Source organism: Pholcus phalangioides, unplaced genomic scaffold, assembly GCF_987345545.1.
Source record: "Pholcus phalangioides strain wild (caught in Gottingen) unplaced genomic scaffold, Ppha-v1.0 ptg000039l_1, whole genome shotgun sequence".
Lineage (NCBI taxonomy): Eukaryota > Metazoa > Arthropoda > Arachnida > Araneae > Pholcidae > Pholcus > Pholcus phalangioides.
Genome location: NW_028301625.1, coordinates 22,375,424 through 22,400,312, shown reverse-complemented (window position 1 = coordinate 22,400,312; position 24,889 = coordinate 22,375,424). Strand labels below are relative to the sequence as shown.

General features: G+C 38.2%; 1 protein-coding gene and 1 pseudogene across 4 annotated transcripts in view; both read right to left on the bottom strand.

The window, feature by feature from the left end:
• The window catches only part of LOC149065712 (formin-binding protein 1-like), a 146,052-nt gene extending 130,668 nt beyond the window's left edge, over nt 1-15,384 (bottom strand). Inside the window, exon 1 of one of the 3 annotated variants that reach the window (XM_089253868.1) lies at nt 15,056-15,384. In XM_089253868.1, the coding sequence (XP_089109994.1) occupies nt 15,056-15,133 (78 nt within the window). In that variant the 5' untranslated portion in view covers nt 15,134-15,384. The remainder of the gene's footprint in view (nt 1-15,055) is intronic. The other 2 variants (XM_089253867.1, XM_089253866.1) reach the window with 2 other exon arrangements.
• On the bottom strand, nt 1,729-3,662 carry LOC149065713 (mitochondrial-processing peptidase subunit beta pseudogene; annotated as a pseudogene). Its single transcript, XR_016195613.1, has one exon. The product of XR_016195613.1 is annotated as a mitochondrial-processing peptidase subunit beta pseudogene (transcript).
• Nucleotides 15,385-24,889: the final 9,505 nt, after the last annotated feature.

Genomic DNA, 24,889 nt, shown 5'->3' with positions numbered 1-24,889 from the left:
TCAAAGAAACACGAAAAAAAGTGAAATTTTGTTTACCAGTGTAATTAACCAGTCATCTGGCTACAGTATGAATACTGCATCAATTATTAACTTTTTTTTTTATTTTCAAAAACAGCCAAGAACATAAAACCAATTTCAACATGTATTCATAAAAAAATTTTAATCAAAAAATATATTTCATTAACTTCGAACTTCCAAAAAAAGAAAAATTAATTGGCCAGATGACTGGTTAAAAATGTGTGGTTCTACTGAAGTTTATTTCTTACGTTTATGAATAAAGTTGAACCTTAATATCTGGAATTTCCCAGATATAAAATAAATTCTTTAAGTTGAAAGGTTGGACTGGCAGGCCTGACTATTTCATTTATAACTTTTTCCGGAGGGAACAAAAAACATTGGTATATATACACATACATATATATATTCAATCTCTCTCCTCCAACCTCCCAAAAGATGGGCATGGAAATGGTGTCTCAATTTTTTTAATGTTAAACACTAGCAAGTAGTATAAGACAGGACTAAAATCCCAGGTTGCCAAAATGACTAAAAATGTACATTGCTGCTTAAAATTTTCTATGTGTGATTGCTGAATTGAAGTCTAAGGATGAAAAAAAATTCTTATTTTATTACAGTATGCTTTTCAACACATGGGAAGGAGTTCTGAAAAAATAAAAATATACATTACTTAAAAAATTTTTTCCTCGAGTAAAAACCTATGTCTAGCTCCTAAGAAATTTGGCTGGTGCCTAATATTTTTTTGATTTGTCAAGCATTGCTATAAGATGGATCTCAGAATAAGATAATATGCAATAAGACAAAAATGAGGTTTTCCCCTCTTTCAATAATAAGCATGCTTGATTTATATTTGACTTCTTCCATCATTCTCTGGTTAATAAACATACTATTTTTAAATTCTCGCACTAAAATAGGTTTATAAATTGAGAGGATATCTTTGCCAAATGACCTATCAACACAGCAAAGAAAAAACACAAATAACAAAGGAAACAAATTTTATGTCCCTGGTCAACATAACTTGGTTATAGAAGTTCTCTGAAGATAATATCAAGTTTTTCAAAACGCATTAGCAAATCAGTACTTTTATTCATTATTTTTAAATTTTTTGGTTTTTCTTTAAATCTCAGGTCACCACGGTGACTAGGAAATCAGTATTGCTGCTTAAAAATTTTGTCTTGGAATATGAATGACAAAACCTTCGGATTTCATGACAGCATGTGGCTCGACATACACAGGGGGATATCCTACAAATGTAAAAAAAAAAAAACTTTTTTTCAGAATAAAATTATGCTTGGTTCTAGTGTTGCCAACTTATTTATTTTCCTACTAGATCTTGTTTTTTTTTGGTCATTTAATTACTGACAAAAATCTTTTAGTTGTTTAAATCATGATCTAATTTGGGTTTTAACGAAAATTTCACGAACGCGAGTTATTTAATTTTTTTTTACTGTTGGCAACATTTCTTGGCTCCCAAGAAATTTGGTTAGTGCCAAAATTATTTTTCAATTCGTCAAGCTCTACTACACTTTAAATGATTTCTTGAGGAAAAAGATTGTCCAGATTAGTCTAACTATTGCCTTTGATGAAGTTTCAGAAAAGATCACAATTGCTGGAATATAATCTTTACAACACATAACTTATAATTTTCAATGGAAGAAAGCTCATAAAGATAACTACATAGGATATTACACTAAATGAATGGAATGCCCAAAGTGAAGAGAAAAACGTGTTTTTCTTTTTTCGAGATAATAAAGTTCAACTATATCTGTATACTGGAGGTAAAAGGCACGATGTCAATTTTTGCCAATACCGTGATAACACTATTAATTTGTAATACTCTTATCACACAACACATTAGGTATAGGTCACTAAGCCCTATTTCAATAAAAAAAAAAAAAAAAGATCACTTCATAAAACAAGCAAGCTCCATAGAAACACATACTTAAAAAAAATCTTTAAACAGCTCTAGTAAAATTTCATAAAATTGCAAGTATGAATACAAATGACATTAATTACTAACAAAAAAAAACCTATTTCAATAAAGTCAAGATATTTCTGGTCTTTTTCTTAATGTCAGAGAGATATTGGGACTTCTAATCATGTTTCATAGTTGCAGAAAATAAATTACAAACATTACATAAAGCTAGCTCAATAGCGCAGCCAATACATATTTGAACGCACTCTATTATAATCTGTCATGGCTTCGACTGGTCCAACAGCCGAAACAGCAGGACACCTATCATAAATGTATTTAATACAAGTGTCCTTGAAATCCTTCAGGTTCACTTTCTGGATCTTTTCATCTATTTCAGAAATATGTAAGCGATCTCCTGAAGTTAAGATTTGCTTTGCCATGTCAGTACATGCACTAACACCATCATTCAGCTTAGAAAGAAGATTGCTTCGCAACATATTTTTAGCCACCATAAGATCAACATCTGTGATGCTCACACATATTTTCATCCATTCATCTTGCAAATTATACATGAAGTCATCCAGTAACATTCCATCCATAACAAAATAACAACCCCATAAACCAGAACCCTGATATAAAATATGAAAAGATTCAAAACTGTGACAGCCACTAGCTTTGTAGATATGCTGAATAAGACTGTTTCCAGTAGTTGAGCTAGATGGAAAAGCTTTGTTCCAGCATCCAACATACGTTTGCGCAAGCATTAATGGAATAACATCATCACTACTCATCCCACATGTATCAACAGCCACAGCTACATGTGCAAACGGCATCCAATCATCTCTCGCACGAACTTCACTTCCTGTAAAACGGCATGGCGTCATCAATGGTATTTCTCCCGTATATGATACTGGAACAGCAGAAAAATGTTTTTCAGCAAGTTGAACTAGTTGATCATGATCAACTGCTCCAACACCACACATTACCATCCGAGCAGCTATCACATTGTTCCTGTGGTAAAAAACAATGTCATCTTTTTTCAGTTCTTGTATGTTCTGCGTGGTACCACATGCACTTCGTGAAAGGGGGGTACCTTGGTATGCTGTGAGATGAAGGTAATCAAATGTGACTTGCCTATGGTCATTTTCAATTTCTTTCAACCCTTTCAAGACTATTTCTCTGGTTTCTTCGATATCTTCATCTTCTAGTCTCGGATTCAACACCATATCGCCAAGAAGAGTAACCAGATTTGGAACATCTTTAGGAAGGCATTTAGCATAGTAAGCTGTTTCCTCTCTATCTGTGTAACCACTAATACGAGCACCAAGCTTTTGTATTTCATGATGCATTTCTGGCCGATTCTTTTGACTGCTACCCCTGTATGTCAGATGTTCCAAGAAATTTGCCACACCATTTGTTTTTTCAGTCTCATACCGACTTCCAGCATCTAACCATATGCCAATTGTACTGGTAGGTGATTCTGTTAGCTCAGTGGCCACTCTTAAGCCATTACTTAGAGTTGTTATTTTAGTTTCCGGTAAATTAAGCAAGGTCTGGTTATACCTGGGTGAGGATGCAACATGATGATCCAGTCGTTTAACAACGTGATTAATAAAATTTTGCACGGAGCGAAGTTTTTGAATTCTGGAGAGAGACATTTTAACGAAGAATTTACCAATGAATGTCCTTTCAGGTCTGTTTACTGTTTAGGAGGGCAGGTTAGAAATGTTGCCAGATTTTTTAATAATTGAAACTTTACTAATTTTGACTTGCCTCGACTTAAGCTACCTGTGACTGTAGTTCTACGGTTATCTTTCGCTGCCTCTGACTTTTCCGTCTACCATCTTTGAGTGAAGTGTGACGCAGGGCCGTTGCGTGCTCTCTTTGGCCCGGGGGCAGACTTTTCTTTCGGTAACTCGTTCAAAGGGTTAAACTCAAAAAAGGAGGGACCTGTCCTCCCTCTCTTCTGCTCTCATTTAGCAGATTATTTCAACCAAGAAACTCAAAATTTCTAAGAAATATGTGAAATAAGGAAATTTTTTTGTAGAATCCCCTCAATCGGCTCCGTATCCGGTTGCCTCAGCCTAGTCAACACCATAGGCGTCAGAACCTAGGGGATGAGGCCATTTGTGTGTGTGAGTTTCCCCCCCCCCCCAATAAATTTTGTAAGAGCTAAGCCCTCCCAATAATTTCTGAAAAAACAATGTAATGCTCCTCCTCCTCCTCCTCCTGCATACACGCTTGAGTCCCGTATATACGGGACGGCCAGAAGCTTTCAGCCCCTCCAGTTTTCTTCATGTCGGGAGCCTCTGATCAACACCTTCTATAGCAGAAAGCATCTGCGCGAAGCTTTAATGCCACTGAAATCGCCCATTTCACCTGTAGCCATTGGATATATCAGTCCGACGTATGCGAAATCTTTTTTTTTGCAGTATATCCAATGATTAAAGGTGAAATGGACAACTTCAGTGACGTCGAGCTTCACGCGGACGTTTTTTGCTATAGAATTATAGCCACTATAATAAGGTATATTATAGGTAATTATTCTAAAAGGTATATTATTCCTTATCAAGTCGCCTTATATAGAAGGTGTTGGCCTAGTTATGGGACAGCACTGTATTATCCATCGAGGAGAAACACAAGTTCTCTCTTCAGCCAAATTTCTCCTCAAAGCCAAAAATACAGGAATGTCCCGTATAATTGATATGTCGAATTGTTTCGGACATTTTACTGGTCCTTGCGTTCCACTGAGCTATAATTACTTTACTTATAGCTCAGTGTTGCGTTCAGAGAAGTTACGCTAATCTATACTTACGTTGACCATATTTACTCGGGGAAATTGGGACTCGAAATACGGTATATATTGCCGATTATCTCCAAAAATGATTTCAAAAAGTAAAGTTGCCAATTCATGCTGAAATCACAGAAAAGTCGCCAATCGTGGGTAATGAATCTCCACTTATCGAACTGCAGTGAATTAAAAAACATGAATATGCGGGATAAATATTCTAATTTGTATATGCATTGAAATTTGTTGAAAAACCGAGACATTTCTGAAAAAAAAATCGGGACAGCCAGAAATACGGGAGATGTATACAAAAAAGAATGTCGCTGTGTTAATAGCAATATTTTTGGTTTCATATAAGTCCTCTCTCTTTCTCTGCTTCACTCCGTCGTGTAGTAGTATGTACGGTGGTAAAACATTCGAAATTATAGCACTTCGGATTTTATTCGGACGGACGAAAATTTGGAAGCAATACAATGTGGTTTCTTGGATCACGTGATATTTCCCTCTTTCTTGAGGGACATACCTTAGAGGATAGAGAGAAAAATACTTATATTTCTCTTCGATGGGACATACAAACCGTAGACAAGGTAATCAATATGGTGACTCATGAAAGAAACAAATCTAAATCAAAGAAACGTAGAGAAATGAATCTTTTTTTTCTTTTTGATGGGCACTAGATATTTCGAAAATTTTCTTGAAACTCAAGTTATCGATCTGTGTTTTTGCTCGAAAAAATGCTTGATTAAAGCTGTGGAATTTCTTCAAATTAATTTATGGGCCCATATAATTAATTTCAAAATATCCTAAACTATATGGATTGATGCAGTTGGATATTATAAGGCAATACGGAGACATTAATTTTCATTTTCGTGCTTGAGAAGATATAAAGTTAAAAAATCAATGTTTCTGCATGGATATCCAACTCAAAAGTATATAGGTCCGACTAATTATTTTATAGTTAATTTTGTGGGCTTTGTATATCTGTAAGCGAACTGAATATTTCGAAGATCAAGAATTCAATTCAGTTTTTAAAGTTATCGATATAGCGGAAAACCCCACTAAATTTCCGCATTTCCACGCTAAAATCGGCAATTTTAACATTGATTCCTATGGGGATCATCCTGTGCCTGTCCCTCAAAGTGATGCCGAGATGATTTATGACGTCTATTTTAAAGGCCTCATTGTGATCTTTGTCTAACACAATTTAATTAAATTAGACTGACAATCACTCGAACGAAAACTTTGTTCATGGCAAACAGTATGAAAAAACAAAAAAAAGCTACGAGAGCTTTGCTTGCTGCAATTTTTTCTTTCACGAGATGATCCTTTTGTCTCACTAAGAGTTCATGCTTTTAGATGAAGCTATGGCCTTTTCGAAATTCTTGTGACGCTTGGTTGACATGTCGAGTGATGCCATTTCTTCCTGTAACAGAAAAATAAGCACGACAATGTGTACACATCACTTTAAACAAATTGTGAGTGCCATCGAGTTTGATGAAATAAAATTCTTTTCGGAGCATATCATCGAAACTGAATATACGTTTCTTGGTCGATTTCGGACAATTAAAACATTTCCGGAACTCGATCTGAATAAATTACTAGGGCTATTACAACTAAAAACCCTTTCCCTACGATGTTTTGATGAAGGTAAAGTCAATAGAGAGCTAAAGAGAACCGCCCTCGTGACAGCAGAGTTATTTCTTTAACTTGAACGTTAGTAAAACACTCGATGAAGTGTGCTAATACGCGTTATACGCGAGGTTACGCTAATACGCGTTATACGCGAAGTTACGCTTATACGTGTAACATTCATAAAAAATTACTGAAAGTAAATATCACTGAAAATGATGTCAATTTGTCAATAGTTATTGGGTTATGAAAATTACCCGTGTCACCATTTTTGATGAAAATAACACACACAAATTCAAGTAAACTTCGTTCAGAAAAGGGACATTTTTGCAAAAAGTAGGACGGCCAGAAAAAAATTGGACTGACAGAAAATACAGGGCGTATGGTCACTACACTTCAACAATTGATTTATGATATCTTTGCGGGAGGGAGGGGGTGTTCAGTGACCCTGGAAGTGAACTTGTTAAATTAGGGCTGGTCCGATTAATCGGGCCAGTTAATCGATCTCATTTGTTAATTACAATTAAACATTTAATTGAGTTAATCAACTCGATTAAAATTCGATTAATGTTTCTAGAAAAAATTTGTAATTTCACTTGATTTGTGCCATATTGTGGGCACAGCCTTAATTTATCTCTATACAGTATTTGTTTACATCTAGCAGGGTCGTAACTAGGATTTTTTCCGCCCGGAGCAAACATTATTTTGCCACCCCTACAACTTTAAAATTTGGTAGTTTTATAACGGTGTTCTCTTTGTTCCCACCTAAATTTGCCACCCAATAAATTTTGTGGCACGGGGCAGTGGCCTCCCTGCCCTCCCTAGTTCCGGCCCTGACATCTAAGAATAGGTGCACAAAATGAATAAAATATATTTTTATAGCATCAGTTAATATTACATAGTTACGGAAAATATTCTATTAAAATTCAATAAATCAGTCGATTAATCGATCAAACATTGAGAGATTAACCAGTTAAAAATTTTAATCGATTCCTAGCCCTAGGAGAAACACTTGGTAAAATAAAGTAGAATTATCTCTTATTCTACCTGTTGGTAGAATAACTACGATCAAATAAAAATTGGTGCAAGTAAAAAAAGTTGTCAGTTTCGAGGAGACGGGTAATTTGACTAAATAAAAAAAAAAATTGTAATCAAATTACTTTCGTTTTCTAAAAACGGGAAATTTTTGTTCTGCTCCGGGGGAGTATGTTCATGAGTTTTTGAAACTTAAGGTGTCTTGATAAGGACCTTATTATAGTGGCTATATTGAAACAAAATGTTAGTTGCACACGTATCGAGTGTGACTTCCGGCATCCCTATCAACGTCAGTACTCCGCGTTTAACTTTTCGCCTAGAAAGTGCTCCGCGACTTAAAAAGTTTGGGAACCACTGCTCTATGTGCACATCTCCGTTGCATTTATGTTTATACTTTTTAAATTTCATATCGAAATACTCATAAACTTCACATACAAAAAAAATACCACTAATTCTTGAAATCGTTCCTTGAATTCCATTTGATTAAGCTTATTTAATTTTTTTCATTTAAGGGAAAAAAACACCCCAATTTTAGTGAAAAACTCTTAACCTCATTATTTAACTTAAAACGTAGCTGCCCTAGATACCAGAAGGGAATCGAATTTCTAAATTTTAACACTTGAATATTTAAATATATACAATTGAATATATAAACCAATTTGAAAAAATGTATTATTTATATTTTAAGCTCGCAATTATATTTTAAACTCGTTGAATGCTCAATCATCACTTTAGTAATTCGAAGGCTTTTAACAACTGGCTGTTGCGAAGATATATTTTGGAAAAAGAAAATTCAACTGCCCTTGCGGGGAATCGAACCCACGTCCTTTCACTTTCCGGTTGAACGCCCTAGACCACTAGACTACAGAGGCACCACGATGCCTCTGTAGTCTAGTGCAGTGGTTCTCAACCGGGGGCCATATGGCCCCCTTGTGGTACTGGGATACTTCAAGGGGGCCACGGAAGAAAATGGAGAAATTGGCCATGACAGGTGGTTTGGAGAGCTGAGAAAAAAAAAAATTAAGGTGTGAAGAAATAAAGATTTTATATTAGTGACTAACACTTACAGTGAGAGAGAGAATCCCATAAAACCAGGGCCTTCTTTAGGGCATGGACCCACCAGGCCTCACCGCCTACATTTTGCAACATGTTCCCTAAGATGGGGTTTTTCTCAAGTCCCCGGCTAAATTTTTCAGACCCCCTTCCCTATATGAAATTTATTGTATGAAAAAAAAAAAAGATGAAAACCATATTAGGCCCCGGGCTGTAGCTCTGTCAGTCCCACTCTTGTGAGGGGCCTCATGCCCATAAGTGACCCCACCTTATATTTTGTATAGTACAATTAATTTTGAAAATAAGTAGGCTGTTTATTTCCAGCTAAAGTATGGGACTGCCATAGCATCACTTTGCCTAAGGAGGGGGCCCATGATATTGAGACGGTCCTGATAGAACTCGGACTAGCGGGGAGATCAATAAATTCTAAGCTAGTGGTCTGGAGGCCAATTTTCGTTCAGTATAAATTCACTGAAAAAAATCATTTCAATACGTATAAAGTGTCTTGCTTCTAGATGAGAGTTGAAAACTCTGGGTAAAACAGGGGAGCTACGAGAAAAAAATATGGTTCAAGGGGGCCACGGGCAAAAAAAGGTTAAGAAACACTAGACTCTAGTGGTCTAGGGCGTTCACCCGGACGGTGCCTCTGTAGTCTAGGGCGTTCACCCGGACGGTGCCTCTGTAGTCTAGGGCGTTCACCCGGACGGTGCCTCTGTAGTCTAGGGCGTTCACCCGGACGGTGCCTCTGTAGTCTAGGGCGTTCACCCGGACGGTGCCTCTGTAGTCTAGGGCGTTCACCCGGACGGTGCCTCTGTAGTCTAGGGCGTTCACCCGGACGGTGCCTCTGTAGTCTAGGGCGTTCACCCGGACGGTGCCTCTGTAGTCTAGGGCGTTCACCCGGACGGTGCCTCTGTAGTCTAGGGCGTTCACCCGGACGGTGCCTCTGTAGTCTAGGGCGTTCACCCGGACGGTGCCTCTGTAGTCTAGGGCGTTCACCCGGACGGTGCCTCTGTAGTCTAGGGCGTTCACCCGGACGGTGCCTCTGTAGTCTAGGGCGTTCACCCGGACGGTGCCTCTGTAGTCTAGGGCGTTCACCCGGACGGTGCCTCTGTAGTCTAGGGCGTTCACCCGGACGGTGCCTCTGTAGTCTAGGGCGTTCACCCGGACGGTGCCTCTGTAGTCTAGGGCGTTCACCCGGACGGTGCCTCTGTAGTCTAGGGCGTTCACCCGGACGGTGCCTCTGTAGTCTAGGGCGTTCACCCGGACGGTGCCTCTGTAGTCTAGTGCGTTCACCTGGACGGTGCCTCTGTAGTCTAGTGCATTCATCCGGAAAGTGAAAGGACGTGGTTCGATTCCCCGCAGGGGCAATTGAATTTTCTCTTTCCAAAATATATCTTCGCAACAGCCAGTTGTTAAAAACCTTCGTATGGTAGCGGAGAGTGACGTCATCCTTGTACTTTAGTAATTGTCCATTGTAATTATATGAAATTAATTTTGTTGGATTTTACTCTTATGGTATCAATACTTCCACTATTTTACATGATGGTTGATTTTAGTCAGGGGACTTCGGCCTTTCAGAAGGGGATGAGCCAAATTAAAATTTTCTGAGAAGGAGGTGGATCACTTAGTGGTATTCATTGTCAATTGTAAATAAGGGTGAAATTAAAAATTGTGAAGTAGCTCTTTTTTCAAAACGGTCAGCGGACTACGCGTTGAAGATTCCTAATTTTAGTTCATAACCGTGCAGTGCTGATGCTTTTTGTGGATACAAATATACTAATACTCATTTTTGATAGTTCTCTACTTTAAATCACCCTAAACATTATCTTATCAGATTTAGAGTTTTTAGTATACAGTGATTGAATCAAGTCAATTTGTCAAATGAGACTGTAAAAATACAGTACTTTAATGCCAGTGATTTTGAACAATATAATATTGATGGAATTTTCTTGATTTTATGTATTAAAATAGGAAGGGGGGGGGGTTAAATACACTCGGAATGTCCATTATAGCCCGAAAGAGTAGTCTTCAGTAAATTGTCTAAAATTCAACTCGTTTACATAATTTCATTATCAATTTGAAAATTATTGGTATCGCTAAAGTTTGACTTCAAAATGACACCAATATAAGTAATATAAAATTAATATTTTTTTTGATTCCATGCGTTTATTTCTATAATTGACTATCTTGTTTCATTTCTTTACAGGTGTGTTAGTTGACAAATACCCCTACAAGGATTCTCCGGTCCATTCCGCCAGTTATCTTCAAGCAGTAAATGGCTGGATAACTGGTAATGGATCAAATTTAGGTAATGAGCAAACTGGAGAAAAGAGAAGAATTTGTTTCTGCATGGTAAGATTCTATAACTTGATATAGATTTAATGGGTGAACGGGGAATTCTCTAATTGGACAGACGTCACAAGTGGAGTTCCTCAAGGAAGTGTCCTTGGCCCCATACTTTTTTCACTTTTTATCGATAAACTCGATCAGGGTATCGATGGGATTAGTAGCAAATTCGCAGATGATGTGAAGCTAATGGGAGTAATCGGGAATCAAAACGATAGGGAGTCGCTCCAGACCAGTCTAAACAGGATTGCAGCATGGGCAAATGAATGGAGCATGACGTTTAGCGTTGATAAGTGCATGGTCGCTCATTTTGGTTCGAGCAACCCACGGTTCTCTTACGAGTTGAATGGTGTCACTATCCCGGATGCAACTAGGGTCACCGATTTGGGAATTCTCATTGACGAGCGGCTTAGGTTTTCTGAACATTGTTCTTCGGTGGTCAAAAAAGCGAATAGAATGCTTGTGGGGTCTCATTTTCAAAAAGGTCTCTTCGCGTTCTCGAGGCTTAGTTCGTCCTGGACTGGAGTATGCTGTAAGGTTTTGGAGACCATACCTACAGAGGGACATAGACTTGGTTGAAGGGGTGCAGAGAAGAGCTACGCGTGTCCTTATTGGCACACAGGGCTTGAGTTATGAAGAGAGACTTCATTTTTTGAATATGTTCACATTGGATGAACGCAGGTGTCGAGGAGATATGATCGAAGTGTTCAAAATTTTCAATGGGACGGATAGGATGGACCATGAACTTTTAGTACACCGCCAATCGACTGCTTTTACAAGGGGACACCAGTATCGATTGGTAAGGGACAATGCAAGGTTATGGTGTCGCAGGGGGGGGGGGATATTTCTCTAATAGGGTTGTTAATAAATGGAATAGCTTACTCCCTACCATTTAGGAGGTAGTAAATTGTAACACAATTGACACGTTCAAAAAGAAATACGATCAACATGTTGGGGTAAATCGAGAAGCTATCCATACTTAGAATAAGACAACCATAAGTATTCTTTATGGGCATTGTATAATATTTTATCATGTGTATATATTGTTTATAATTTTTGTTAATTGCATTTTTAATTGGGTTGCTGTATGTTTGAAATATATGACATCCATATTTTTTTGGGCATCTTTTTCTCAGCCACCTCGTTGGGCATTTTGCCTGTTGTGGCGTTGTATTTGTATAATTTTTTCGCGATATATAATCAGTAGATTTAAATTTTAATTGAAGTTTAAAATTCTGATTCACTTATATACTCTTTAGATATTTTAATACATTTCGTTTTGGTTTTTAATTAAAAAAAAACCAGTTTTTGAAGTTTCGAAATATTTTAAAAAAATATTTTTTCATCCATTTTATTTTATTTATTTCACAGAGCAGCAGAATGAAGCTTGATGGTTTTGTTTGCGGCTCAAAGCTTACTAGATTGGGGTTTATGAACCCACTAAACGCAGAGAACATTTTAAATAGTTAAGAATTTTTATGATGTTTTTCGACGTGAATACGGCATATCATAGCTTTTTAAAAAGCGAAGTATTTCTCCATGTTCTCTTTTTATACGCCGCATGTATTAGTCTAATTCACTTCAAAATCATTTCACGAGATTTTTCTAATCACAAATTTTCACACATCCGATGAAACTTACAACAGCCTATCGTATTTAAAATGAAAACTAAAATAGGAAGACCCTGAGAATAAAAATACACACAAATAGATAAAAAAAAAAAAAATACAATCCATTCCAAATGGCTATAAACAATCATACCGACATGCGAACGCGATTTGAATAGCCTAACAAATTCCAAAAACAGCTGTTACGCGAGAGTAAAATTATCGTACACGTGTCATTAATACACGGTGGTCATAAACAAACTTTGCGATATACGGCACCTAACAGCCGCAAAAATCAACGAATGGAAATGAAATTCGAAACACAGGTGTTTCAGAGTATGTGCTCAAGAATGAGAAGAATGAACAAAAACCTAGCTCTTTTCACGGTCACAGCAAAAAACTTCGAAAAATTCAAATGGCGACTCACTTTTATGCATTGTAAAGTGTTCGGTGCAGTGAAAAACAATGAATGGCGTTAGATCGGTACCTGCAGCACCTTAAACGCCGAAGCAGGGAAAGAAAGTAGATTTCGCCAAAGGGTTGGTGCACTAACCTTTCGGTGTGGAACTTCTTGCGGCAGAAATGTGATCTGCATTTTCTGTTTACATGTTTCTTTGTCTGCGTCTACCGCCGGCGTTTATCATGCTGCAGGTACCGTTCCAACGCTATTGATGGTTTTTACTGCGCCGATCACTTTGCAATGCATAAAAGTGAGTGTCGTCATTTGAATTTTTCGAAATTCTCTTACCGCAACCGCGAGAAATAGGTTTTCGTTTCTCTTTTCATTTTCGAGCGCATATTCTAAAACACCTTTACCTCAAATTTTATATGCGCATTCGGTAATTTTTTTGGTCGCTAAGAACTCGGCAAAGTTATTTTATGACCACTATATAATTTACTATTGCAAGATCAGATAAATTTTAGTTCTTATAAAAATTTACATTACCTGTGAACCTATTTATAGACAATGAAAATTACTGCACATTAGCAACTCTCACAAATCAATGAATGTTGGTACTTGATCTAAAAAATTAAATATTTCAGTATTGTGATAATAAGCCTATACGTTCGGATTATTGATTAAATTCATCAACACTGCTTTGTGACTTATTTTGCAGGGTGGTTTCCACATTCCTCGCATCTTGCTGTCTTGGCAGTTCACTGTATGACTGGTTCTTTTGCAATGCTGGATTTCAGTATCACGAAGGTAGCAAATCAGGGGCGTAGCCAGAAATTTCGTTCGGGGGGGGGGGAAACCAAAGTGATAGAACAATAGATTTGGCCATCTTTTTCGGTCATTTTCTCACATTGCGGGGGACCAAACCCCCAAGTCCCCCGCTACGCCCTTGTAGCAAGCTGTCGATTTTAGAAACACGCTAGTAGATCAAGGGTGATGGCTCTCAAAAGAAACTATATTTAAGAAAGGTCACAAGTTTTATTTTTTTGAAAAAAACGCAATACTATTTTTTTGAAGTGAGGAAATTATTGCCGAAACGTACCGCTGGGAAAATTAGATACTATTTCTTATACATTAATTTTAGAGACACAAACGAAGCATTTTAGACACACAAACAAAGCATCTAAGATTGTTAATAATGATCGATGAAATCAGTACAGCAGGGCTTGACAAATTGAAAAAAAATTATGCGCTAGATAAATTTCTTAGGAGAAAAACATTTTTTTCCGAGAAAATACTTACCTAAATTTATATTGTTTTCCCGAATCTTATGGGAGTTAGTCCCTTTACATGCTAGTAGACACACTAATATAAACTCATAAAACTGTGTTGTCCTCGGACACTAATGTATTAATAAGAAATCAAAAATTTTAGGTGCCAATACAAATTTTTCACTCATGGTGACTGGTGACCTGGCGCTTGGGATTTGTCAATACCTGTAATACAGTAATAGTGATTTCAAAAGTTGGGCGGGAAATGATTATGAAAAGATGAGGGGATTGAATTTAGAACCTCTGTAAAAAGCAAAAATATAGGTATCAATGAATATTTTTGCAAGATGAAAGTTCAGTGAATCTCAAATAGTTTGATGGTTGATAGTTACTCTATATATAACAGGGGTCTTCAAACTTTTTCTAATCGCGAGCACTGCCTGTACCCATCATCAGAAGAGCACTCTTACAGCAAGTTTTACATTCCCATGCATGAAATCAGGAATTTCAATCCTTCAATGCGATTTGTACTAGGTGTTTACTTGATAAAGCGCTCACGAGCACGAAATCGGACACGAGCATCCAGCACTCTGTGTGCTCGCGAGCAACGGGTTGAAGATGCCTGCTCTATGATCTCATAGTTAGACTTTCTCTCACGTTGGGAATCGTTCATACCGAAACTCCTCGTGACACAATATATTTGTAGGGTAGAATTTTCATAACTTTTCATGTTCGTGGCATCTTTGGGAGTCTTGAATGTGTCACGGCACCCCTGTATGATCTCGAGGCACTTCAGCGACATTCTAAATTGTAGTGATATACTGATTGGAAACCACAGTCCGATTACTACGCTCAATACAAATTTATTATTAAAATCTTCCGATATTCGTTACACTTTTCATACCAAATCGTCGGGGAATTACTGATGCAGGGGGTTCCTTGGTGGTTAAATAAAAAACATCCTTGGGAAGAGTGCCAATTCAAAGAAATATTACATACCTTATGAAGGAAACCAAAACAATTAGTTACGATAAAGATGTTCGATCTACAATTCCACCTGGAGTCACAAAATATCATGTTGAACAACGTTACAAGTATTTTTTTTCTGAAATATAGTTGATACGATACGCGTAACCTGCTTTCTCTCAGATCTGTTTTTAAATGAATATTCCAGTTTGGCTACAAAAAATAACAATATAACAGTATATTTGGCTATCAATTTGGCCACTGAAACTTTTGATCGAGTGCTTTACAGAGTCAAGAAAAAGATTTAAAATTTAAGGTGCACTTGGCTTTAGAATATGACGAATCACAGCGTTGTCATTTTTGATCATTTTTGTCACACCACGGTCATTTTCGACACAGCGTTGTTTTGGCACTATTAATCGAGATCAATTTTTAAAACTCTGAGTAATACTACAGTCAAGTCAATCAATTTTTTTAAAAATGTTTGACATTCCAGCAAAAACACCATTGTTTCGTGCTTTTGCTCTTAGGGGCCGTTCAAGTATTACGTAAGCAAATTTTTAGCCATTTTTGACCCCCTCCCCCCTCTTGTCAGCAAAATTTCGTCATCAGCTCTGCCCCTCTGAATCACAACTCATATTTTCATAAAGGGTGGTCGATGACGTAAGCATTATCCAAACCCCCCCCCCCCTTGCCATCAAAAGTCAGCAAATCAGAAACCCCCTCCATTGATGATGACGTAATACTTGAATGACCCCCCCCCCTTATACAGTTTATTTACAACTTCATACCATATGATACGACTGAGGATTTGGATATGACAAGTTGATCGCTCTATAGTGAAAACCAGAGACAAGTGTAAAGCACTCCTAGTTGGCTGCCTTGAGCTTTATATGGCAAATTTTGATTTTTTTTGGAGGTGCTCAAACTGGTGGTATAGAATACTGTAGGTGCTCGAGCGCACCCACTGCAACGCAAGCTTCGATGTCACTGGTGAAAACCCAACGGTACGTTAGGTACTGTTTATGGAGGATCAGTTATTGAGAAAATGTGGACTTCGCAATTAAAATTCTCATTTCTTTATTCGATTACTCAATATTTTTGGTATTTTGGGTCCTCGTAAATATAATTGCTTGTTTTCGTAACATATAATATATAATGATACTTATAGTGTTGGATGTAGTGATGATATCTTATTGTCATACAAAATTCATGATGATTTGTTGTATACATGCAATTAGGCTACTACTACTACTTAACCGCACATGCACTTCGTACACATTCCTCTCCAGAATTTCGAACGATTTGGTACCTGCCGGAATGTGTGTTCCAAGTGTGTGCGTAGTCCTAACGTATTTAGGTTGCCAGAGTTATGCTTGTTTCGCGTTTTTGCTGGTGATGCTGTCTGTCTTCCATATTTTGAAGAGGAGTTTGTAAATGCTTGAATTTTCATGTCGTGCAAGAATCGTGTTGAAGGTCTACCTGCTCTCTGCGGAGAGACTTTTCCAAATGGGGACCGGCTCACATTCGCATCGACCTTGCGCATTCCTTGCACAATTAGGCTACTACAATTCCAATATAATTTCACAGAGCTTTAGCATATTTGGTTACTGAAAATCGTGATCTTTTTGGACTTCAAAGTTTTAGGACTAGGCGTGATTGCTAAACTGATTTTTGTAGGAATATTAATAGCGTATAGTTACAGAATCAATTAAAGATGTTTTTTTTTTTTTTTCAATAGGGAAGTTTGCTTCAAGACAGTAACGTTAAGGAAAGAATCAAACACGTAGTTCCAGGTACCACTGTTGTTGATGATGATGAATTGTTGCTGATGATGATGAATTGTTGCATATAAAAGGGATTATAAGTATATTTTGCTATCATATTTATACGATACTTCATATCATAAAACTCTTAAAGATTGTTGTTATACACATGGGATGGGACTGAAAATTTTGTTCGTTATTGGCTGAGTTTGCTATAGCTGGGTTGAACTGTAATTTTACAAAGCTTTAGTGCAGTGGTTCTCAGCCTGAGGCCATATGCCCCCGCGCTATCCTGGGATATTCTGGGGGGGGGCACGGGTGAATATCAAGTTCAGGGGAGCAATGACAGGTTGTTAAGGTAGCCACAGAGATAAAAAAAAAGTTGAGAGGTTAAGAAATGAAGCTTTCAAGTGAAAAAATGTAACTACTGTACTTTAATAATCCAGCAGAACTGCCAAGTCCATCATAACGTATAGATACATCCAGGCATGGCCCAGGGACCTCATGTCCGTAAAAAACCTACATATCGAGATCTGGTGCAGCAATATGATTTTTGACAGTGAGTGTGTAAGCTAAGCTCTTACATTTCCAGTTAAGTACGATGCTCTAGAACATCACGTTGTCCTGGAGAGGACATGATGTTGAGACGGCCCTACATGCAACCCATACAAGAGGAAAACTCCCTGCACTGAAATAAATTATTTTATTTCATATATATTCATTTTCTATAAATATGACCACCCAGAGCGAGTCAACCAAATCAACAAGACCGAAGCTAATCCTAAGAGAGCTCTCTTCAGACAATCCCCTACTTGAACTAATCCCGCATTGCTCACCAAAATAAGTGTAGAGTGAGACGACTCGGCCTGGCAGTTATATTTGTATATGTATATAAATGTATGTATGTGTGAATTTTTTTTGCCCTCCCTCTATTTTAGTTCTTCATGCATTTCATGTCCACAAAACGTGTGTACTCCTATTGTCGTATTCATGTTGCTCACCGAATGAGGTGCTAAGCGAGATGGCACGGGTGGTCCCTAATGGTATATATCCCCCCCCCCCCCACACACACACAATATTTTTGCTTTGTATATTTTCATCAGATCCACCAGAGCTAATGAACTCAACCCAATAAAACTGATGCTGGCTTCTAGCCCACACGTTAACAAGGCCAATCAAACCCATTGCTCACCAATAAGGTGTTAAGCGAGATGACTCGCTCCGATGGACATTTTATATTACACTAAGATTTTCGTTTTGTTTGTTTGTTTGTTGTATCCTACCAGGGCCGGATGCCAGGGCTTATGAAGGTCCTAAGCACTCAAGTGATTTTGGTGCCCTTCCCATCCCACTTTAACACACGGTCCTCTTAACCCCTTAACGCATTTCCCGTTCTCCTCATGGCAATCAGATCTGTTTAAAATTTTCGAGAGTAAGTTTTCAAATCAGTAAGCAAGTATTTTTTATGTGGGAAAGGGGCTTCAGAAAAATCATTTTACCCTTTGCCTATGATGCCACGATTCGGGAGACCCAAGTGCCGGAAAGGCCTCGTGACAATTTGATCTCGCTAAAATTTTTGAGATTTTGTATGTGCAAATTGGTAGGCAGGTTTGTTTAGGTAGAGGGGCCTCAGAAAAATCAGCACGGGACCTAAGGCCTATGCAGTCGTTTTTTATCTAGCCGTTTGTTTGCAATATATCACTACAATCTGCCTTTGTCGAAGTAATGTTGGTAGGTTTTGACGACAATTCAATTTTTCACTATACTGATCTCTGAGCGTTTGTAGATCACTATTAATACGGATATCCTGTAGATGGAGGTAGTGTCACCTTATAGGATTTTTTGTGCAAAATCAAATTGTCGCCAAAATCTGTAACCGCCAATTTCGAATTTTCGTCGAATATCTACTTCAACAAGCACTAATTTCAGTGATGTATTACAAACAAAGGACTAATTTCTCCTGAACCAGAAAAACGATGTGGTTTATTGTAAAATCTTTCTCGGAAGCTAATGAAATGAACAAGTTTTTGGCAAATTTGACCGATTTTAGCTAGAAGGGTGTTTGCAGAATTGGCAATTAAAAATTTTGGCAACAATTCGATTTTGCCAATCTTTCAGCGCTTGTAGCTCGCCATTGAAACCAGATATTTCGATGAAATTGGTGTCACCCTACAGCATTTTTTGTGTACTTTCCAAATGTATTCTCAGTTTGCATATAGGTATTTCGCAGAATTAACAAATTTGATTTTTTTCGGACCTGACGCTTTTTCCCCATAATATATTATCCACCATAACTCGGAAACGGTTTCAGATAGGACAGGGTTGGTGGGGTCTTTCATGACGGGGCTTGGGCTCGTCTATCACCCACTTTCATTTGGCAGAATAGGTCAGATTCACCCTGTATATATATTTCATTTTTTTTATTCATTTCTATTGTTCACCTCCCCCAACCCCCTTCCCCAAATGACGGGCCGGGGTTGAACTTTCCCCTTGTCCTGTCGATATCATGTTCCCAAAGTTCATCGTCTTTTCACGATGACTGAAAAACTCATGGCCAGAGAATTTCTATTCTTTATTAGTAGAGCCCGGAAGTTCAGGCAAAATGCCATAAATGCTTTTTTGTGTCAATTTTCACACTTTTTCATAAAAATGCTTTTTTGAGATTTTCCCGCGTAAATGCCTATTTTGACAGTTTTATGTTCATTAGTGAATTTTAGAGGCATGCTCTGTAGACTTCAGATATTTTTAGCATTGAGAACTACTTTTAAAATCTTCAACCCCTTAGAATTAATTACCATCAGAAAGCTTTTCTTCGCCCGGCCTTATTTAAACACAAATAGGCATAAGTGCCTGAGACAGGAAAATTGGTGTAAGGCATAAAAGTGACGAAGATTTTTCATCTCTGCTATGCGTTTCTTTCGTATAGAGCAATCAAAATACCGTTGAATTCGCATCTAGGTATTAAGAGTTCTAGGCGAGAGTGACCATGTACAGTATAAGAAAAGTTGAGAATAAATTAGAAGTTTTGTTTTCTCCACATGTATTGCTCGTGCATTTGCACAGCCTTGTAGTTGAATAGCTGACCGGTATCTGTCCTAGTACCCCTTTAGTTGACATCATACTACAAAACGTCGGGATGTGAGGTGACAGGGCTCTAGCCGTAGAGCCCATGTTATTTTGATTTTGTTTTTTCACACCATAGATAAATGAACTACAAACAAACATGGCAAGTTATTTCAGATACGCAAAAATCATGTCCAAAATTAGATCTTTTTTAAAATCGATGCCGACCGATCGAAATACAAAGCTTAATCTTTGAAAATTTTGAGAAAAAGGTGTCGTTATTATATGAAATTTCTTTTAAATAATTCCATTTGAAAATGACTTTGATATAATTATTCTTTAATTTCGGCAAGCACTATTTTTGCATGTTAGCTAATTATGCATCAAGTATTCGATTGAATCGAACTCCGACCTAACCTTTAGGAACCACAAACGCTTTTTCTTTGGCATGATAATATCAAATTAAGCTGACAAAAAAAAAATGGATTTTATTATAATCTGTTGAAACAGTAGAGACTGAGTGAGTGCAGCCAAGATTTTAGCTAGTTTTCGGACCCTTAATATCGTAGCTTTTAGTCACCTTTTTTAACCATTGCCTTTTTCAGTGCTATAATGCCATAAATGCCTTTTTTAGTGCCTGTTTCAGGCATTTTTAGTGCCTTTTTGCCTGCCTATTTTGACTATTTTTAGTGCCTAAACTTCCGGGCTCTATTTATTAGTAAATTACAGATACAAATGTAAATAAAAATACAAAAGCCACAACAGGCAAAATGCCCAACGTGGTGGCGGAAAAAAAGATGCCCATAAAAAATATGGATGCCGAATATAACAAAAATACAGAAACCCAAAATAAGAGCAATTATCACGAGAAAACTTGTCTACACTAAAATAAAACTAATAAAGACTAATGATTATGATCAAATAAAATACACTGCGCACAAAAAATTAAGGTTCTCTTATCTAAGTATGGATATCCTCTTGGTTCCTCTCAGTATAAACATCGTATTTCTTTTTAAACGTATCAATTCTGATAGAATTCACGACTCCTGGGGGTAAGCAGTTCCATTTATTCCATGACCTTGTTAGAGAAAAATTTCCTGCGAAGCCCAACCTGGAATTGTCCCTTGCTAATCGATACTGGTGTCCCCTTGTCGAAGCAGTTCATTGACGGTGTATAAATAACTCATGGTCCATCCTTCAATTCCGTTAAAAAATTTTAAAAACTTCAATCGTATACCCCCGACAAGCCCCTGGGCTGGTTGAGAGCGATGGTAGTCAAAAACCCTAGTCAGTTCAAAAACCGGATCGGGGGTAAATTAAGAAAGGTGGTACCTCTCTCGAACCTGGCCTTGCTGGTGTTTGACATAGGGGGTCAGTCCCGTTTCGCCCTGCGAGAATATTCCTGCTGAGCAGGACTGCGCCATCGGGCTTACTAACTATCCTGTATACCCCTAGTGGTGGATCAGGGGTGCATTCTATGAAATATCCCACCGACACCTGCGTTCTTCCAATGCAAACATTTTCAGAAAATCAAGTCTCTTTTCATAGCTCAAGCCCAGTGTACCAACAAGAGAGAGCGTGGCTCTTATCTGCCCCCCCCCCCGCTACAATCAAGCTGTAAAAAATTAGCTATAAAAGTATTTTAATTACATATTTTATTACATATACAGAGTGCATAGCAAACAGGGTACGGCATTTTACTGGTCATTCATGTTTCAAGGTGTTGTATGATTATTAAAATAAGAAAAGTAAATTTTTATACCGTCCCCGTGTGCCCCGAAACCCAATTAGAAAGTTGTTGTCCTGTTTCTCCTGATGCCAAAAAAATTCCATGTTTCGAACAGTAAGTGCAATATTCACTGAGATATCCGAATTTGAAAAACGGAAGAAATTTGGGAAAAACCGAATTACAATTCGGGTAAAACGGTTTCTCGCGGTTAGAGACTCACTGTTCTTATACAATAATATAATACATAAATAAAAACAAACCTAAGTTTATTTCAATCAAATAAATTATCCAATTAGACGGATATGAATAATACAACGAGCAGTTGTGATTCTTCATACATTGAATAGCCACTTAATTAATGTACGTTGCTTATAATGAGAGTGTCTGAGAAGTGTCCTTGAGTTTTTTTTCCCAGTCTCATCATAGCCTGAAGGAGATGGTAATTACATTTTAATGTAGCTTTATCTTAAAGCAATCATTATTTTACCAAGTCTGGTAGTAAGCCTACTCACAGCTTTTGGCAAGAAAATTTATGTCCATGGGATAAATTAAATATAATGAACGATAAAAATGTGAACAAGCCGAAATTCGATTTTATTAGCAATACATCAAAAATAACCAACTATATCAGCGTTATAAAGTATACAGAGAATGCATCCATACAAAATGAAACAGACTGCTTACATAGTCTTCAATGAAATCTGTGGTATTTCAATATGACCCTAAATAATTAATCATTATCAATCATTTATTAAGCAATAAATGTATAATAAAACAACAATGAACATTTACAGAACTTTGTAACAAAAAAGTGAATTTAGTGCAAAAATTTGATGACCGTACGCATCGTGTTCCACATGATGGCATGTCACACAGGTAATAGTAAATCCTTGTTGTAGAGTTTTTGATATAATCTGCATTTTGTTTGAGTATACACAATGAATTAATCATTATTCAATCCCTCAACTATATATGTTTCATTTTTCTCGATTTTCTCAGTTGATATTGATAAGCATTTTCGAAAACTAGACCCAGAAACCCCATGATATAACCTATGTTTATTATACAGTGAAACCTCGATATAACGATAGTCTGCGGGCCAAGGAAAAATATCGTTGTATCGAGAGGTAGCATTATCACACATCAGACGCCCACAAATTTATGCTTTTGTTGATGTCTCTTCTGAATTGGCGTTGTTGGTACCACGACAAAATGCATTTGTAAGTTTTAATTTATTAGTTTTTGAACGAAATTCAATTAGTTGTTTCGCCCTGTATAAAGCAGTTTCCTGCACAATACTTTTGTGTACTACACAGAAAACAGCTTCACTGCAACTACATTAATACTTTCGGAAGGTACACTCATTGCCATAAAAATTTGCGCACCCAGAAGAAGTCGTCAAAATGAAACGAAATTTTACACATGTAAGTACTACGTTGATATAAGTAAGTGATTAGAAAATCCAAGAAAAAGGATCATTTATTGCAGAAAAAAGTACAGATGAACAGAAGTTTTAGTACTCTGTTGGAGCCCCTCTAGCGCGAATGCACGATGCGATACGAGCGGGCATTAAGGCATACAAGTTCCGTATGATGTCCTGAGACATCTCGTTCCACAGTTGCTGTAAATGCGCCTCTAGTTCGACCAACCTCGTAGGGTGTCCAACTTGCCGTCCCAAATGATCCCAGATATGCTCGATTGGTGACAAATCTGGGGATAGAGCAGGCCAGGGAAGGGTGGTAATGTGGCGGAGGCAGTCTTGTGACATCCTTGCTGTGTGTGGCCTAGCATTGTCTTGTTGAAAAATGGCTCCTGGGAGCCCTGCCATGAGTGGCAACACATGTGGCTGAAGGATGTTATGGACGTACCGCTGGGCTGTCATTGTGCCATGGATCAATATTAGGGGTGACCGTGTATCGTAAGCAATGGCACCCCATACCATGACAGCAGCTGTGGGAGCGGTGTGTCGCTGTAAAGCGAAGGCAGGATTGAAGCGTTCACCACGGGGCCTCCACACACGAACACGATTGTCATCACTGCTCAAGTTAAATCTCGATTCGTCGCTGAAGACGACCTGGTTCCATTCCGTTGCAGTCCAATCCCGTCGTGCTCGACACCACTCCAAACGGAGGCGTTGGTGGGTGGGTGTCATTGGCAGCACACGTAATGGGCGCCGCGATACCAGATGTCCTTCAGCCAGGCGCCTTGCGATGGTTCGGGAAGACACGGGGGCCCGTAGTGAAGCTGCTGCCTGTGTCTGGATAGCGGCCAATGAGGCAGTTGGATCTACGCGTGCGTTTCGGATGATGTGACGGTCTTCTCGACGACTGGTCTGTCGAGGGCGTCCTGAACCTGGTCGCCGTGTAAATGACGTCTCTTCTGTCCACTGGCCCCAACACCTCCTCACAGTAAAATCAGAACGGCCTAGTTGACGAACTACTCGCCGAGCTGACCACCCAGCTTCCATCATCCCGATGATTCTTCCCCTATCGAACTCTGACAACTGCTCGTATGGTCTTCGACGGCGGCGTAACGGCATGTTTACCTCAGCATTTCCTTTGCAAACGATTAAATACACTCCAGCAAGCTCTGCTTACCTGTTTTATACTCCAAGGAGAACGAAGTTCAACGCCCTCTAGTGGCATTACGCAATGCGCAATCACGCTGCATTTCTAATCATTTGCATATCTGCCCGACATGTACTTTCAGGCCAACTTTCGTTTCGATCCCACAATTATTTCTTGGTGCGCAAATTTTTATGGCAATGAGTGTACGTACATTGTCAGTACCTCCTAGAGCAGAGGTCTTCAATCTTTTTCTAGTCGTGAGCACTACCTGTACGCATCATCAAAAGAAGAGCACCCTTACGGCAAGATTGACATATCAATGCAAGAAGTCAGGATGATTTCAATCCATCAATACAATTTGTACAAGGTGGTTTACTTGGGACATTGATCAAGTGCTCGCGAGCACAAAATCGAACCAGCATCGAGCACTGTGGGTGCTCGTGAGCAATGGGTTGAAGACGCCTGTCCTAAAGATAGAAGGCCTCCGCATGGGTTGCTAAGTTCATTTGTAGCGTCATTAAGACTACTTAGCAAGTTTATCACATTTTGAATCACAGCATCCTATTTCGTTTCTTCTTATATTGGCGTAGAATCTTCCTGGTTGGCTCACAAATACCACATGGTGATTGGATATGGGGCATAGAAATCGCCAATTCTGAGCCCGATCATTTCTTTTCCGCCCAACGATGATAATGGCACGAGCAGGGAAATTTTTTCCCTGAATATTCTGAGGGAAAATGGA